Below are 16,709 nucleotides of genomic sequence, written 5' to 3'. Positions count from 1 at the left end.
AACTTGCTGTGGGGGTGAAGGTAGGGCCCAGCGGAAGGAGTCAAAGATGGGGGTTGACACTGCCAGATCAAAAGGCAACCAAGACCATTTTAGTGACTGCATTTTGAATTGTCTGAAGGAGGCCACATGGGTGTCTTAGGGGCTGAAGAGGACCAGGTACAATAATCAAGATGGGAGATTATCAGGGAATGGATGATAGTTTTGACTCTAGGAACACAGAGGAAGGACTGGAATTTAAATTAAGTTTAACTGATTCAAAGAAGCCCCGGGGGCAGTTCCAATCCTGAAGCAAGGCTAACACTAAACAGAGAGAGTCTGAGGAAAAAACAAAGATAAATTAAAGCAGACTAAGGACCTGATTATCTTCTATAGCATAAAATTCTATGCAATATAATGACATTCTGCTACAGCAAGTCATACCTTCCCTTTTGGGATCAGTTTTCTCTCTTTTGGCATTAGCTAATCTTCTTGTTTTGCATGCTATGCAAATTTACAACCTTCTTATAATTTCCCCTCTTTTAAGCACATGTTTAAATCCATCCCTATTCAACAAAGCACTTAAGCATGTGGTTAACTTTAAGCACATGCTTTATTGAATAGGGATGGACTGTTGAAATAGGGTCTAAAAGTACAAGTCCCTAGTGCAGTGATTCTCAAACTTTTGTACTGGTGACCCCTTTCACATAGTAAGCCTCTGAGTGCGACCCCCCTAATAAATCAAAACCACTTTTTAATATATTTAACACCATTACAAATGCTGGAGGCAAAGCCGGGTTTGGGGTGGAGGCTGACAGCTCGCGACCCCCCCATGTAATAACCTCGCAACCCCCTGAGGGGTACTGACCCCCAGTTTGAGAACCCCTGCCCTACTGCTTGAGCTAAAGGGAAAGCTACTTTAGCTTTGGGCAATAACAGGCCGTTGTAGTCACTGGGGCCTCCTGGGAGGAGTAAGACATAAGATTATGCATCAAGTTAGTGTATTACACTACCATTTCCTAAGTTTAGTCTTGTTCTTAATTTATTTAATAAGAAAGTAAACGATACTGTCCCTTTGCTCTCATTTCTTTCCCCCAAAAAAACTCTGTGTTGTATTCAGGAATATTACAGTATCTGTGTGCAAATTTACTTTATACAGTGATCTTTAAGAGCCGGTGTAATAAGGTTCGCTACTCTTGTGATATATCTTTACCAGCTCTACACTACATTCATTCATCCATCCATCCACCAGCAATTACATATTAGAATGAAGATAGCTTTGAGCTTACCTGAGCACCTCTTGAATAGGAACGAAATATGGTGCAGAATCTCCCTTGTCCCGATGTATCCCTAAACAAAATAAGTTACAGGCTATTAAGAGAAGCAGGGCAACTTCTTATGTTAAGAGTTAGATATTAGCAACTCATACACACATCAGCTCATACTAACTGGACAGCATCACTCTCTTCCCATCTGTTAGGCAGTAGCAGCCACCAATACACAGAAGAGCTTTTCAGCGCTCTGCAGTTATTTACACACTAACTTGCTTTCTGTGTTAGCGTTCTACCCCTTGCTCTAAAACAGGGGTTCTCAATCTTCATGGCACCATGACCCCTTTCTGACATCAAAAATTACTACACGACCCTAGGTCGGGGGGACTGAAGCCAGAGCCTGCCTGAGCCCCATTGCTCTGAATGGGAGGGCCAAAGACTTGCCGAGGCCTGTAACCTAAGCCCTGCTGCCTAGAGCTGTGGGGCTCGGGCTTTGGCTTTGGCCCCAGGCCCCAGCAAGTCTAAGCCAGCCCTGGCAACCCCATTAAAACAGGGTCACGACCCACTTTGGGGTCCCGACCCACAGATTGAAAACTGCTGCTCTAAAAAGAGAGTTGCTCAGCTTAACCAAAATAAGAGGACAAGAACTTCCAAGCCTTACTCAAGCCACTGGCAGTGGAAAATAAGGAATATTAATATTATTAGTCAAATATATTTTACAGCACCCTCCCTTGAGCTTACTTCATCTCAAAAGAAAGTTGTCTCCTGGTTTATGAAAGAAAAGCCCTTCTTTTGCAGCAAAAGAAAACAAAGCAAATGAGGGCTGTCTCCAGGGGAACTGAATGTGAATACAATAGGTTCTCAATGAGGGGCACTGAGCACCTAACAATCTTTTGTTTATTTATCCTCACAACACCTCATGAGGTAGGAAAGCATTATTATCCCCACTTCATAGATGGGGAAGTGAGACTAAGTGACCCGCTGAAGGTTATAAAGAAAGCCTCCGGTGGAACAGCAATTGAATCCAGATTTCCCAAGTCCTAAGTTAGCATTCTAACCACTAGACCATTCTTCATCGCTTTGCTCGGTGCTTTCAGAGTGCAGAACACATTACCTGCCTTGAAGAGTTACAGTCCACTGACTAATACTGTTTAAAAAGCACTAAGGAAGAACAATGGAACAAACACTTACCACAGCTGTAATTTTATTCGACGGCCATCCAGAAGTATTGTTGTCGTCTTGTAATCAATACCTGGAAAATAAATTTTGTTTAGAGTTAGAATCTTAGACCTACTGCATTAAGTGCAGTGTCTAGATATTTATATCTTTAAAAGAAGTTAACAGGAAGGAAAAAATATTTCCATTAGTGCAATGTGCATGGGTCAAACATATTCTGTGGATTTGAAGTTATGGAGACCGCTCAAAGTATGAGTGTGGTCTCCTCATTCAGGAGCACATTTTTCCAGGTCCGTTTGATGGGCCACCTCTCTTCCCATTCATGATTATACAACATTCTTGCAGCAATTATCTCCACTGTTCCATGTAAGCAACTGGTGTATGTTCAAAAGAGTTTCATCCTTTTTGAAAAACAGAAGATGACACTGTCCTCTTCCCTCATCCCCCTCCACAGACTTTGCTGCCACCTTATCCTCCTTACCAACTGCAGATGCTGCCCAGCTAAATGCTATTCCTTTCCTTCTGTTCCCCTGGACATACTGCCTTGTTCATCTCACCCCTGGAAATTACTCTCCCATCCGAAGAAGTGAGGTTTTTACTCACGAAAGCTTATGCCCAAATAAATCTGTTAGTCTTTAAGGTGCCACCAGACTCCTTGTTACTCTCCCATGGTAGCTCTAGACCCACTGGCAGCTCTGGTTTCCAAGAACAGCTCCCACGTTCTCTCTTCTTATAAAGCAGCTGTAAGAAGCTGGGCTGGCAGCTTGTTTCCAGCTCTTTTCGCATTCTTATTGATACATTAAGGTCAGAAAGGACCTTTTTAATCAAGTCTAATTTCCTGCATAACACAGACCACGCAATTCCACCTAGCAAGTCCTGTATCAAGCCCTTAACTTTTGGTTGAGTTCCAGCGTCTTTTAGAAAAAAGTGAGTTACCACTCTAGGGATTTAAGACATAGCTCTGTCTCCATCCCAATGGCACCTGAGACTACATTATGAATAGTACTTGTGGTGGTATGTTTACAATGCAGACACCAGCCTGCTATTAACTGGATCAAACGGGACCAAAACCATCAACCCCATTACACATGAACGACATAACAGGTTGTCAGATGTTCATTAGTAACCTGAACTGAATGGCCTTGGGGTAAAATTTGACCAAGTACAACAATATTAAGCCCTAGCTATATTACTTTCCGGGGGGGGGGGGGGGAAATGTAATAGTCATAATTCATTAGCTTAGAAAATAGTAGTCAGAAGTGGCTATGTGGTTGTGGGTGGCACTACAAAACCCCACCATAATGCTAGCTAGCATCAGTGCTCTGAAACACTGGGCTTGGTTACTACATCTACAAAGCATACAGTTAAGGACCTTAATAGACCCTAAAATTCAACAGATCTACCAAATTCAATTATTAAACATTTTTACAAATGTGTAACAGTCTGACCACTGAGCCAAACCATGCAGTAGCACTGGTAAATGCTCTTAAAGTGTTCTCTAAACATTTGGCTTTGTCGTAGGTCAGTCATTTCCTATTTAATTCAACATGCTTATTCAAGAATTCCCCCAAATCAGTGACAACGGTGGAGACTAGCTCTGAGAACTTACCCAAATGTGACTTGACTCATATTTAGGAAGACTAAAGATAATATATTTTATTACCTGACGGCAAAGTACTAGATAAGCAAAACAAGACTGAAAAGAAGGGAAAATGCGTTGCTGTGGAAAAAAAAAAACATGCAAGGAATAGGGTTTATCACAGCTGAAATCTTCAGTAAATCCTTATCTGAGGAAGAAAAAATGGTAGATATAGTATTGTTATCTGCCAGTTACTTAGACACACAGTTATAAAGCACTATTTTGGGGGGGGGGGGTTGGGGTAGGAATACTGCACATTGTACTTTTCTGTGAATGGGTAGAAGGAGGGAAATACCAGGCGTCACAAACAGCTAGTATGGGTAACACTTCTGTGAGACCAGTGCCATCTTGTCCCAACCTTGTCAACTGCACGAGCATCAGAGCTGCTCTATGTGCTGGACAACTGCTCCCCCAGCATATGGATCAACCAGTGCTCCCTTCTGCCTCCATCCTAACTGCAGAGAACTTGAGGGTGCAGGCAGGGGAGCAGTGGTTCCTCACCCATTCTATTCCTTACCTAGTGTGTGTATCCATCTCCCAATGCTGCTCTCCACCCAGGCCTGAGAAGAAAGGGGTGTAACAATTGTATGTGGTCCTGTGGCAGGGAGGGGAGAGCCTTTTGTTGTGTTGTCTGTATCCCTGTGTGTATGTTGGGGGAGATCTGTGGAAAGGTCTATAATCTGTATGGTGTTTATCAGATGCGTGTGTGTGGTGTCTGTATCGACTGAGTTGATGAGCTGCAATGTGCAGGGATTGCATCAATTTTGCATGTTTTGGGTGGGATTTTCTTGATTTTTTAAAATTTATTTTTGTTTACATTGTGTATTATAGGGCAGCAGTGGGTGGGGAGGGAAGGAAAAAGCTGTTAGGTAAAATGAAAACAAAAGAAAGAAGAGGGGACATTTAGGTGAGGGAGATAAGGACAGAAAAAAGCTTGGAAGACAGATAGCATGAAACTGAAGCGACTGTAAGAAGAGGCAGGAGAGAACTGGAGCAAACAGCTGCTACTCAGCAGAAGATAAAGTGCAGAATTTAAGAAAGGTAGAAAACAGCCTGACATTACCACTGTCCAAAGGATTGGTGAAGATAACAGGTCATAATAAATGAAAGCAATGATATCAGTTATCTTTCTATTTTCACACAGAAGGAAGAGAGAATATCTACTAAACTAATTCCAACTGCGACCTTGGCATTTGGTTGCATCCAAGTACTCACTACGCTCAACACTACTTTTCCTATCAGATCTGATCAGATTCCAGCCAAGGCTGGAGTCATGCATCTGGGTTTGGGACATTAGGATATGTTGCTGTGAAAATGGAGAGATATCTCTAAATTTGTTGTGCTATAGACTTCTTTCCAGTCTCCTTCCTGGAGTTCAACTGCGATGAAGTGCATTCTCTATGAAGTTATATTACATATTTCTGATTTATAAAAGCCTACCTAGATACCATTTTGACCTGCTCTAACAAGTCAGAACACTGGCTGTACAAGACTATGTAGGAAAAATAAACTAAGGTATGAATTTAGCTTGTGTATACAAACAGCTAATAACAGAATCTGAACTTATCAGTTAGCATTAGTCACTGTGATGTGACTTTTAGAATGAAAGGCAAAGGCTTTTGCCATGAATCATCAGAAACAGCATGAAACCATAACAATGAGACCAAAAGATGTCAACTGTGTGGTTGTAGAAGTCTAATGTTCTTCTGAATGAATAATGTTCTTCTATGGAATAGCTCTGTCTGGCTTCAGCTGTAATATACACAATCTGAAATCTATTTCTATGGCATAGAGAGAGATGAATGAAGCTGTTAGAGCAAAAGGTACAGTTCATGTCAAGAGCCTACTGTAAGTGCAAGCAACAATAAGGTAATCTGTTTCTTCAGCTTCCTATTATACAATAAGGATTACAGAAGAGTTCTACAGAATTTCTACTGAACCAATCTGCATTTATTAGAAGACAAGAAAATAAACCCTTTAACTCTGCTGGGAGCAATATTTGAATTTTGGTTTTGCTTTTGTAAAGAACATTTTAATTTGTTGTAAGTTCTAAATTGTTACGGCTCTGGCCCAATTTGTGAAAGAATGTATTTGAACTCCAAGTCACACTTTGGAGTAATTATGCCTTATTATTATTTACATCTGCAAAACAGTAAAGAGAGTCTGGAACAGTAATTATAATATATCTACCATGGAAAATTCAAATGAAGCATATCATTCACAGATGTGGGCATCAGAGAGGGTCATTGACAGAGGGACAAATTAAGGACCCAATTTGGGAAGGTGCTTAATGTTAAGCATGTGCTTATATACACCTTGCTGAACTGGGACATCCAGCTGAACAATTTCTTTGAGGTAATTATTTGTGGGAAACACACCCCTTTCTTTTTGTAAATCATACTTGAACTGCTCCCAATTTCGATTAACATTTATTTGTAACTATTCACCAGATAGTTTGGAACAACATTTTTCAACCAATTGGTTGTTTGTGCTCAACTTGAATACTATATTTACTATTTGTGGCTTGTCAGAGATCACCTAATCTACACTGTACTGTTTCTGATCCTTGGCTGGATGGCAAACTTTTAAATAAAAGGGAGAGGGGGGGGGAAAAAAATCAGATAACTAGTGAACACTCCTGTTTGCACACAAATGCCCTTGCTCACATACAGACATGGCTATCCACATATAGAGTAGCCATTTTTCTCCAAACAAGAGTCACGTGAATTATTTCAAAAGTGAACAAGGCAGAACAAACATAGTCAAAACAGCATTTCAGGACTGAAAATAAAATTTGACCTGCTCTAAAATCAATTATGGTTTGATAAATATGGCACAAAAGAGATGCATTAATCCCTTCATATAAAGCTTCATTAAAGGTGCAGTTGTCTGAGAGTATATTACTTTTGAAGAATACTTTTTATTTTTATAAAACCAAGGAGAAGCAAAGTTAAGGCTTCACTTAAACAAGTATCTTAACTCCACTCCTGTAAGAGATACCTTTAGAAAAATCAGGTCACATTATTGTCTTCAACTATAACCTCATTTTATCCATGATCATGAAGAACAGAATTCTTTAGTCTTACAATGCTTGTGCCACTTTACAGACTTATGAGCCTTTTGAAGGAAAAAATCTCTCCCATGCTTCACTGACAATCACCCTAGTGACTGGGTTACATTTTGAAGTCTACCTCTATGGAAAGGGGTTAAACTTTTTCCCTCTACAAAAACTGAATGTCAATCTCCAGCAATCATTGAATGTGCTAGACCAGAGGTCCCCAAACTTTTTTTTGCTGAGTCCCCTTTTGGAGATTCGTGTCCCAGGCATGGTCCCCTGGGCACAGGGCAAAGGGTGGGACCTTGATGGTGTCCAGTTTGGACCAACACACACTGGTTACCCTGAAGAAACAAGAAAAAACTCATAACCAGTCAAGTCCTTCAGCTTGTTGTGCCCCACCAGGGGGACCACCCCACAATTTGAAATGTTTGCTAGCTGACATTCCCTAGAGATGTTACAAATGCAAGAGTTAAACTTCTGAAGTTAGCACCGAAATTTAGTTGTCTTAAGGTCTATCTTCTAGATCACAGCTAGGGAAATCCAATAAAGCAAGTTTTATTTCTTGCCTGATTTCTGCTACAAAATGGCTTAAAAAAAAAAAAAAAAAAAAGTGCATATTTTTCTTTTTTTACTGCAAGGAACACCTTTAAGTTTAGGAACTTATAATTCAGGGACCCCTTGTCAATTTCACTTCAAATTTGGTAAAAAAAGTTTTACCTTGGCCCCAGATCCAATCTACCAATAATGAGGCCACTGAGATTTTTGTGCTTTTAAAGAAGTGTAAGCCCACCCACCCCCCCAAAAAACCCACCAGGCTTACAAATGTACAACCTCAGTTACTATTTTAACTACAGTGTGACTAACATTGCTTCATAAGCTAAACTAGCATTACTGCAGTCATTACCAGTGCCATAAGAAACATTTCCAAGTATAGAGCTATAAAAATGTTTGTGGCTATTTCTGATGATATTCAATACTGGCCTCGTATACGTTTACCAGTGCAGCTGCTAATATTAATGTGTAGGAGTTGCTACTAGCAAGCTTTTTTTTATTTATTAAATAAAAACATTATATAATATCTTTTGGGTCTCAGTAACAAAGTAGTTTCCTAAAGATAATAAAAGGCATATTTACAAAAAACAAACAGCCAAGTAAAGAGAAATTGATCAATAAATGAAACATAAAAATACAGAATGCCACTCTGAGACACATCACTGTCTGTTAAATGATATCCTCATGTAAATCCACCAAAGTCTATTCGTCAGCAGAATTGCTTAAGTACATTATTTGACTTTCTTCAATGAACATTTTCCACACAGAGTGGATTTTAAAAAAATACTCACATTTCATTTATATAACATTACTAAGAAAGTTTAATTTATCATTTTCAAAAAATACTTTTAAGTCCTGTATTTCAAACAACAGCCCCACTCCATTACTGCTGGACAACACTACATAAACAAGTTCAGGAAATTGGTTATCATCTTGATGTTCACAAACAACAGAGAAAGATTGTGTGACTGTTTTCTTTTAAAGCTCATCTGTTTTGTTTTTATAGGCAAGACTGATTTATAATTTAAAATGTACAAGAAGCCTGCTAAGTATATATCCTCCTCATAGGAACAAAGGACAGAGTACAAGGCAAATAACTACCTATATCCTTATTGTACACATAACCAGTACCTTGTAGGACACAGGTTTGCAAGCTTTTTTTTTTTTTAAACTGATGAAATGTTATGTAGGTGTATTAAAGTAAGTCACACAAAAACCCCAGTGAAGTAGTGTGAATGGAGAGGTTATTTGCATAAAAAAAAGATTGCTACTTCCTTGAGCTTAAATCTTTGCATTTCAGTTTTTATGGCACAGCCACTAACTAATCTCAAATCAGTTCCGCGTTTTGAAAATGAACTTTGACACCTCCTGAATGAAGCTGATGTTGACAAGCCTGGACAGATTCTTAATTATCCTCACAGCTGCATTTTGATGAGAATGGCACAGAAAGTGTCTCAATTATGTCAAGATAAGAGACTTACAGCAATATCAAATGGATAAAAAGCTATGCATTAGGGTAAGTCAGGGATCGACAACCTTTGGCACATGGCTTGCCAGGGTAAGCACCTTGGTGGGCCAGGCCGGTTTGTTTACCTGCCGCGTCAGCACATCCCTCGGCCCGCGCTGCTTCCCGCAGCTCCCATTGGCTTGGAGCGGCGAACCGCGGCCAGTGAGAGCCCTGATCAGCCAAACCTGCGGACGCGGCAGGTAAACAAACCGGCCCAGCCCGCCAGGGTGCTTACCCTGGCGAGCCGCATGCCAAAGGCTGCCGGTCCCTGAGGTAAGTATTGTGTCACCCTTGCTTGGATTTAGGTAGGTTATTGGGGGAAAAAAAAGTTAGCCACAACAAGAATATGCACGCTTTCAATAAAAAAGGTTTCAAAAGACAAAATCCTCTCACTTGCAGGATCACACACACACACCTCTCAATATTCTGTTCTTCCACTTCACTAGGACCACTTCTTCCACTAGGAATAGTCTAGATAATACTTGAGTTGCCACGAGTGCCAGGGACTGGATTAGATGACCTCTCAAGGTCCCTTCAGTAGTAGTGAAAGATTTTATTCAATGCCATATTTGGCCTTGACAAATCCAAAGAAACCAATTTTCTGTACTTTTTGAGATAAAAATTAATCCTTTAATCTTTGTACTTCACACACAATAATATTTACATTTTACTTTTAAAAATAACTCCATTTTCATTAGCTTACTTATTTCCCTCTTCCTTTAACTGTATGCATATTGTGTCAGCTAAATTCACACACTGGTGTTTGTCAGACCCCAATCACCCATCACAGTACTGATCAGCAACTTTCATACTTACTACAGTTGATACAAGAGACCATCACCTAGTCAGTGAATTCAACATTAAGACTGAAAAAAATAAAATAGATTACCTAGAACAACTTTATCAGATGCTCTGCCCATCTTCCATAAGCTTCTGGATTCCAGCAAACCAAGCCCCACCCTAGCAGTGCACAACTCCATCAACTTGTACATCTTCAACAACCAGTGATAGCTAATTCCACCCACTAGCCAAAGCCTCTTCTCCTGTCACCACTACCACCACCCATTCCTCACACATACACACACTTACTTCTAGACATTTCAATGTTTTATTGTTTCCTAAAGAATAACAAGAACTTGATGTGCCCATCATTTCCATTCTAAAATAGCTGGAGTTTTTATTTACACATTGAAATTACAGTCTGTTTTTCATAAGAGAGGCTTTCATGTGTGTTTATGTATTTCAAAGTGATGCAGGAGTTCAAATTCCATCCATTACCCCTTACCCCTCCCTCCAAAAAAGACCACACCATGACAAAAGCCACTGATTCATAATTCAGTATTTTTTTATTTTAATAAGATGTTAAAAACCAAGTCCTATACTTATGAATATCATTCCACAGAGAGTTTATAACAAAAAAAACAAAAATCAAATTAAAATAAAATAAAATTGGGCTGCATCTCTTAACGTTAATATAAAACAAAGGTCCGGTTTAGTGTCAGAGCCATTTTTGCCTTCTGCTTACTTGTCATTCAGAATGATCATTCTCTATCTTTCAATCCCTTCTGTCAAACTTAATTACTGTACTAAAAACTATCTGTTTAAAGTGTACAGACTGTACACATACTGAGAAAAATATAATCTTGGCTCCCAAGTTATTGGATATGTAAAATGAAGCCAGGAATTATAATACACTCTCTCACACTTTAAGGGAGGCTGTTGTTTCAGTCATCCCCCGACATGCTAAAGATCCGAGGCTGCATGGTAAATAAAGGTGAAGCTCACTCATCAACTGTGACACCCAAATATTAGCTACTGCACTTTCAAAGGGCTTGATAAAATCCTATCCCAAATTATTCATGTAACTCAGGTGAGGTTCATCCATCACAGACATTGATCTGACAGTTGCGTCAAATGATTATTGAGGGAGTCAAAGGATCTTCTTGCTGCCACGTCCCTGGATGCAGAGAAGGCCTTTGACTGTGTTTCCTGTTATTATCTTTTTTTACATACTTGCTACATTCAGATTTGATACTCAATTTATCTTCCAGATTAAACATCTTTAAATGAATCCCTTTTCCAGGGAGGGTTACTAATAGGATTAACACAGAACCATTCCCAATTCACAGGGGTACAAGACAGGGTTGCAGTTTGACCTAGCCCTAGTACCATTAGCTATTGCTGTCTGTATAAAACAACATACACATGAAATCAAGGTAAGTCAAACAGAGCACAAGATCATGCTTTATGCTGACAACGCTCTTGGCCTAGTATCCAAACTGAAGATTCTATTAAAACTAATAAATGCATTTGGACACCTCTTGGGACATAAAATCAATAGGGAAAAAGCAAATTCTGGGCATAAGCAAAATGCTAATAGGGAATCTCTGGCAACTGGAATTTTAGGTGGTATCCCCAACATATGAAATATTTAGGGACACTTCCCCAATGACATCGAGAATCTGGTCAAAAATTATCTAGAGGCCATTTTAACCAAGACAGCAAGAGATCTGGGCAGATGGTAAACCCTAATCCTTTGAGGCACAATTCGTATTATTAAAATGAATGTGTTTCCCAGAATATTGCATATCTTGAGAGGTTTCCCAGGTACTATTTGTCAGCTTTATTTTAGGAAAATTAATGACATTTAAAAAACATGTCTCTAGTGGATGGGAAGCCAAGAGTGGCTTTGTGTAAATTGCAACTCCCCAAAACACCCAAAAGCTTCCATTTCCCCAACTTGCAGCATTATCATACAGCCTTTATTCTTAGTCAGGCAGTCACTCCTGTGGTTCCAGAACACAATAGGATGATCCCTATGATAATGGATACCTCCTTAAAACTAATTTCTCAAAACTGTGTTTTGAGATACAGCCCATCATCTTAGAAACTATCTAAGGGTATGTCTACACTACGGGATTAATCCGAATTTATATAATTCAAATTTTGGAAACAGATTGTATAAAGTCGAATGTATGCAGCCTCACTAAGCACATTAATTTGGCGGTGTGCGTCCATGTACCGGGGCTAGCGTCGATTTCCGGAGTGTTGCACTGTGGGTAGCTATCCCATAGCTATCCCATAGTTCCCACAGTCTCCCCCGCCCATTGGAATTCTGGGTTGAGATCCCAGTGCCTGATGGGGCAAAAAACATTGTCGCAGGTGGTTCTGGGTACAGCCTCACCCCTCCCTCCATGAAAGCAACGGCAGACAACCATTTCGCGCCTTTTTTCTTGGGTGAACACTGCAGACTCCATACCACGGCAAGCATGGAGCCCGCTCAGCTCAAGACAGCAGTCATGAACATTGTAAACACCTTGCTTATAGCCAACAATTCATATTCCTCAGCTGGAAGAGCAGGCTGGCTCCAGGCACAGAAGCTTGGCTCAGCAACTTGTCTGACATGACAGCTAAAAAGCGGGTAACGTTCTGGAGAAGAGGGACCACAGATTGAAATTTTTTTAGAAAACTTTGATTAATCTCTAGCAAATGGAAACTGCAATGTCGTTCTCCTTTTCCCTTCCAGCTTCCCTTCCTTCCTTTACTTTTTTGTTCCTTTGTCCCCCCACCCATTTTCCCCTTATTTTTGAAAAAAAATCAATACAATATAAACTAATAAAAAGAAAAATAGGGCCCATTGAAATTACAAACTAATCTACAATATTTTAAATCCGAAATGTATTCTTTGATTCATTAACTCAATCATAAAGCACAATTAAGAAAGTAATTATACACAATTTGCTGATTCCTGAATATGACAATTTTCTCATTTTGAAATCAACAGATGGTATTTGAAAAAGACAATGTTCTGGCTAGCAGGCACATGGATAGGACTCTTTCCATCCTTTCACTCTGACTGCCTAGTTCCTTCTAAGTGGCCAGAATATTGAAATTTACAAGAATTCTACACTCACAGGGGGTGTTCTTCAGTCATTAGATAAAAGCTCCTTCATAGCTAGAGCTCCTTCTTATATAAATTTTAAGAATGTTGTTGTAGCCATGTTGGTCCCAGGAAATGAGAGAGACAAAGTAGGCAAGACAATATCTTTTATTAGACCAACTTCTGGTGGTACAAGCTACAAACTTTCAAGCTTCACAGAGCTCTTCTTCAGGTCAAGTGAAGATCTGAAGAAGGGCTCAGTGAAGCTTGACAGCTGGTACCTTCCACCAACAGACATTTGTCCAGTAAAAGATATTACCTCACCTACATTGCCTTTCTTATAAACTTTAAGAGTCAGGTTACTTAGACTTTGGCGACTCTTTCAGAAGACTTCCCGTCAGCTTTAACTCATATTATTGACTCCAATACTATATCAAACCAGTACTGTAAATAAAGTTTGTTGTGTATTTTCCATCAGTTGCCTCTCTTCATTAAAAACACAAAACAGAAAGCAACAAGTACTAAACCAAAAAAGCCCCACTTGAAACAAAAACAGAAATAAGGGGATAAAACCTGTGTACTTAGAACTATTTTTGTTTTCCTCTCACTATTCGTGCCACTAGATGAAAAATGGAATCGTTGATAGTCATGTTGTACACCAAATCCAGACATTTTTGATGGATTTGGTATACATGCTTCTTAAAATCCAGATTCAGTTTACAGTAATGTAATCTAAGATGACTAAATATACTAAACACATAGGAAAAATATTTGTTCAGAAAAGAAGGAAACTCCATTTGGCATCAGCTAGTGAATTGTCTTTTAACTGAAGTAACATCCAGTGAACCATGCCTATCACTATAAATAGAAAGGAAGTAGAGAGCATAACTGAAATCATATTTAATTCTATCCTGTCCTAATATTTACTAGTAAGTGATGAAATAGTCTGTTTTTATCTGCATATCACTACAGACTTATCTTGCCATGGGAATTAGAACTAAAAAACTTTCCACTTCAAAAGGAAGCATCAATTAAAAACTTCAGTTCAGCATTTCCTCTCCTCCGTTCATCTAAAGGAAAGGATATCAGAGGCTGGCAGTAGCTCCTTAACTGAATGTTTACTACAGATTTCAGTTAGCATCCTCAGATGAAAGGTGCTATATATAACATGTTATTGTGTATAAGTATTATTAGCATTACCGGAGGAAAACATGCTTCCCCTATTTTGGTGCATTTTAGTCATGGCTTTCGGAAAAGCAGAAGGGAATATCACCCTGCAAGTTTCAGAAATCTCAGAAAACTCATCAAGATTTGTTTTTTAGAAAGATACAGGATACTATACAGAAATAGTATTTCTCTCCCCTCGAAGGGAATGTATGAAAGGTGGCCCTCCTTCAGTTTATTCTGTAAGAGGTTGGTCCTGTTTCCTCATGGGGCCTGCTCATCATTGGGAGATTTGCCATTGACTAGCATGGGAGCAGGAACAGACCTTAGATATTCCTACCTTCAACCCTGGGAAACCATTTGCTTATGGTTATGACCACAGGATTTTATACTACCCCTTCCCGCATGAGTGAGTGAGTGAGTGAGTGAATGTGTGTGGCCAATCAACACCAACAGAGAATCTAATTCTTCACTAGTTATCTGCCTCTCCACACAAATGTGTTTTGCCAATCCAAAGCAGTTTACTTCAGCTACCGCTCTGGTCAGCAATGCTCAGAATTAAGTTTATTTCAAAACATGTTACAAATTAGAGAAAATAATGTGATTTTTTATAAATCTAAGAGTTTTTTTTAAATCCTATTATCTGGGATTTTTAAAATCTTTTTCAAACAGCAATTCTTCCCCTATACAAAACTGCTACAAGATATAATATAAGAGAGTGTCAGTGTTGCCTTGGAATGGTTTTCTAACTAAGACTGTCAAGTATTTGTAGGTCTCAATCCTTTTCTCAATTTCACACTGGCATACTAATGGCTGGTTTTGCGCTCATTTTTGTTTTTATAAATTTACAGTCCTGTATTTGTTGCTATAGGCTGGGGGAGGAGAGCCTAGGAGAGGGTGAAGGAAGAGAAGAAAATTGTTTTTCACAATAAGATATATGGAACTATATGGGCAAGTATAAAGAGAATTTGGAACTGTGTACACCCGCATGTATGCTTTTATGGTGTTCTGTTTTTTAAATCCTCCAGCAAGGTGAATGTATGTGACAGTTATTTGTAATGGCTTTGAATGCACAAAATGCTAAGGGGCTTATTCTCAGAGAGTCATTATTACATAACAGCAAACAAACAAGAAGTGCACAATTTGCCAGCGCTAGACAGACTACTAAGTTTATTCCTGATCTGCAAGCAACTGAGCACAATAAGAGTGCCAAATACTGTACTGAAGTAGCAGTAGTTTGAAGGCCAATAGGTAGATTTTGTCTTTTTAACAGGAGGTCATGGGATTTTTAGTGATGGCATTTAAATAATAACAACTTCTCAAAACACCACAGTTCCTTGTTTTGCTTTATGTTGGTAGAACAACTAGCACAATGGGGTCTGTGTGTGATAGTGCAAAGTAAAAACAACATTCTGAAGAGTAACAAAACAGAGGTGAAGTTATGGATCTTACCTACCTCCTGTACACCTCTACCTCGATATAACGCAACCCGATGTAACACGAATTCGGATATAACGCTGTAAAGCAGTGCTCTGGGGGGGGCGGGGCTGCGCACTCCGGCGGATCAAAGCAAGTTCGATATAACGCGGTTTCACCGAGGGCAGCGTTATATCGGGGTAGAGGTGTATTGCACTTTTCATCTAAATGCTCCTCTGCTATCTGTTTATTTCCAAATGATGTTAGTCAAATGGTATTATGATGCTTTCACCATACACTTTACCAAAGCACAAGGACATATGCACACTTACACAGGATTTGGTTGGGGAGAGAAAAAGAAAATTCTTAAGCTAAAATAGTAACTCAGCCTACAAATATGTTTTATACCCAGATGGTCCCGGTTAAAATCATTGTTACTTATAAAATAGTAACCACATTTTAGAGTAATACATGAAGTTAGTTCACATTGCCATTTATTTTTTTAAAAAATGATGCCAGCAGTTTGCTGGTGTGCCAAAACCACTGCCTTTAATGCTGACCAATACTGTCTTACTGTTTCCCTGTACTCCCCTGTTGACCTGTCTGTAGCCATCTGTTGTCTTTTATCTTATATTTTGATTGCAACCTATTTGGGACAGAGACGATCTTTTTGTTCGGTATTTGAACAGCGCCTAGCACAACAGGGTCCTGGTCCATGACTAGGACTCTTAGGAGCTACAGTAATGTACACAAATAGTACATTTAATGGCAAAATTAAAGACAACTCCACTCCAGGGTTGCCAACTGTCTAATCACACAAACCCAAACACCCTTGCCCCAGCCCCATCTCTGAGGCCCCACCCTGCGCACTCAATCCCCCCTCCCTCTGTTGCAGGGAGTTGGGGTGCAGGAGGGAGTGTGGACTCTGGGCTGGGGCTGAGGGGTTCAGAGTGTGGAAGGGGGCTCTGGGCTGAGCCTGGGGCAGGGGGTTGGGGTGTAGGAGGGGGTGCAGGGTGCAAGCTGTAGAAGGGAGTTTGGATGTTGGAGGTGGCTCAGGGCTGGGGCTCAGG

At 39.7% G+C, this 16,709-nt stretch overlaps 1 protein-coding gene across 1 annotated transcript in view; it reads right to left on the bottom strand.

The window, feature by feature from the left end:
* RAB40B (RAB40B, member RAS oncogene family) overlaps nt 1-16,709 on the bottom strand; it is a 47,288-nt gene that overhangs the window by 8,888 nt on the left and 21,691 nt on the right. Inside the window, exons 2-3 of the mRNA XM_034789870.1 lie at nt 2,439-2,499; nt 1,266-1,326 (exon numbers count right to left, since the gene is read on the bottom strand). Coding sequence (XP_034645761.1) covers nt 1,266-1,326; nt 2,439-2,499 — 122 coding nt within the window. The remainder of the gene's footprint in view (nt 1-1,265; nt 1,327-2,438; nt 2,500-16,709) is intronic.

This window comes from Trachemys scripta, chromosome 14 (assembly GCF_013100865.1).
Source record: "Trachemys scripta elegans isolate TJP31775 chromosome 14, CAS_Tse_1.0, whole genome shotgun sequence".
In the NCBI taxonomy this organism is placed as follows: Eukaryota; Metazoa; Chordata; order Testudines; family Emydidae; genus Trachemys; species Trachemys scripta.
Note: the sequence above shows the minus strand (reverse complement) of the source record. Positions and strands in the feature narration are given on the sequence as shown.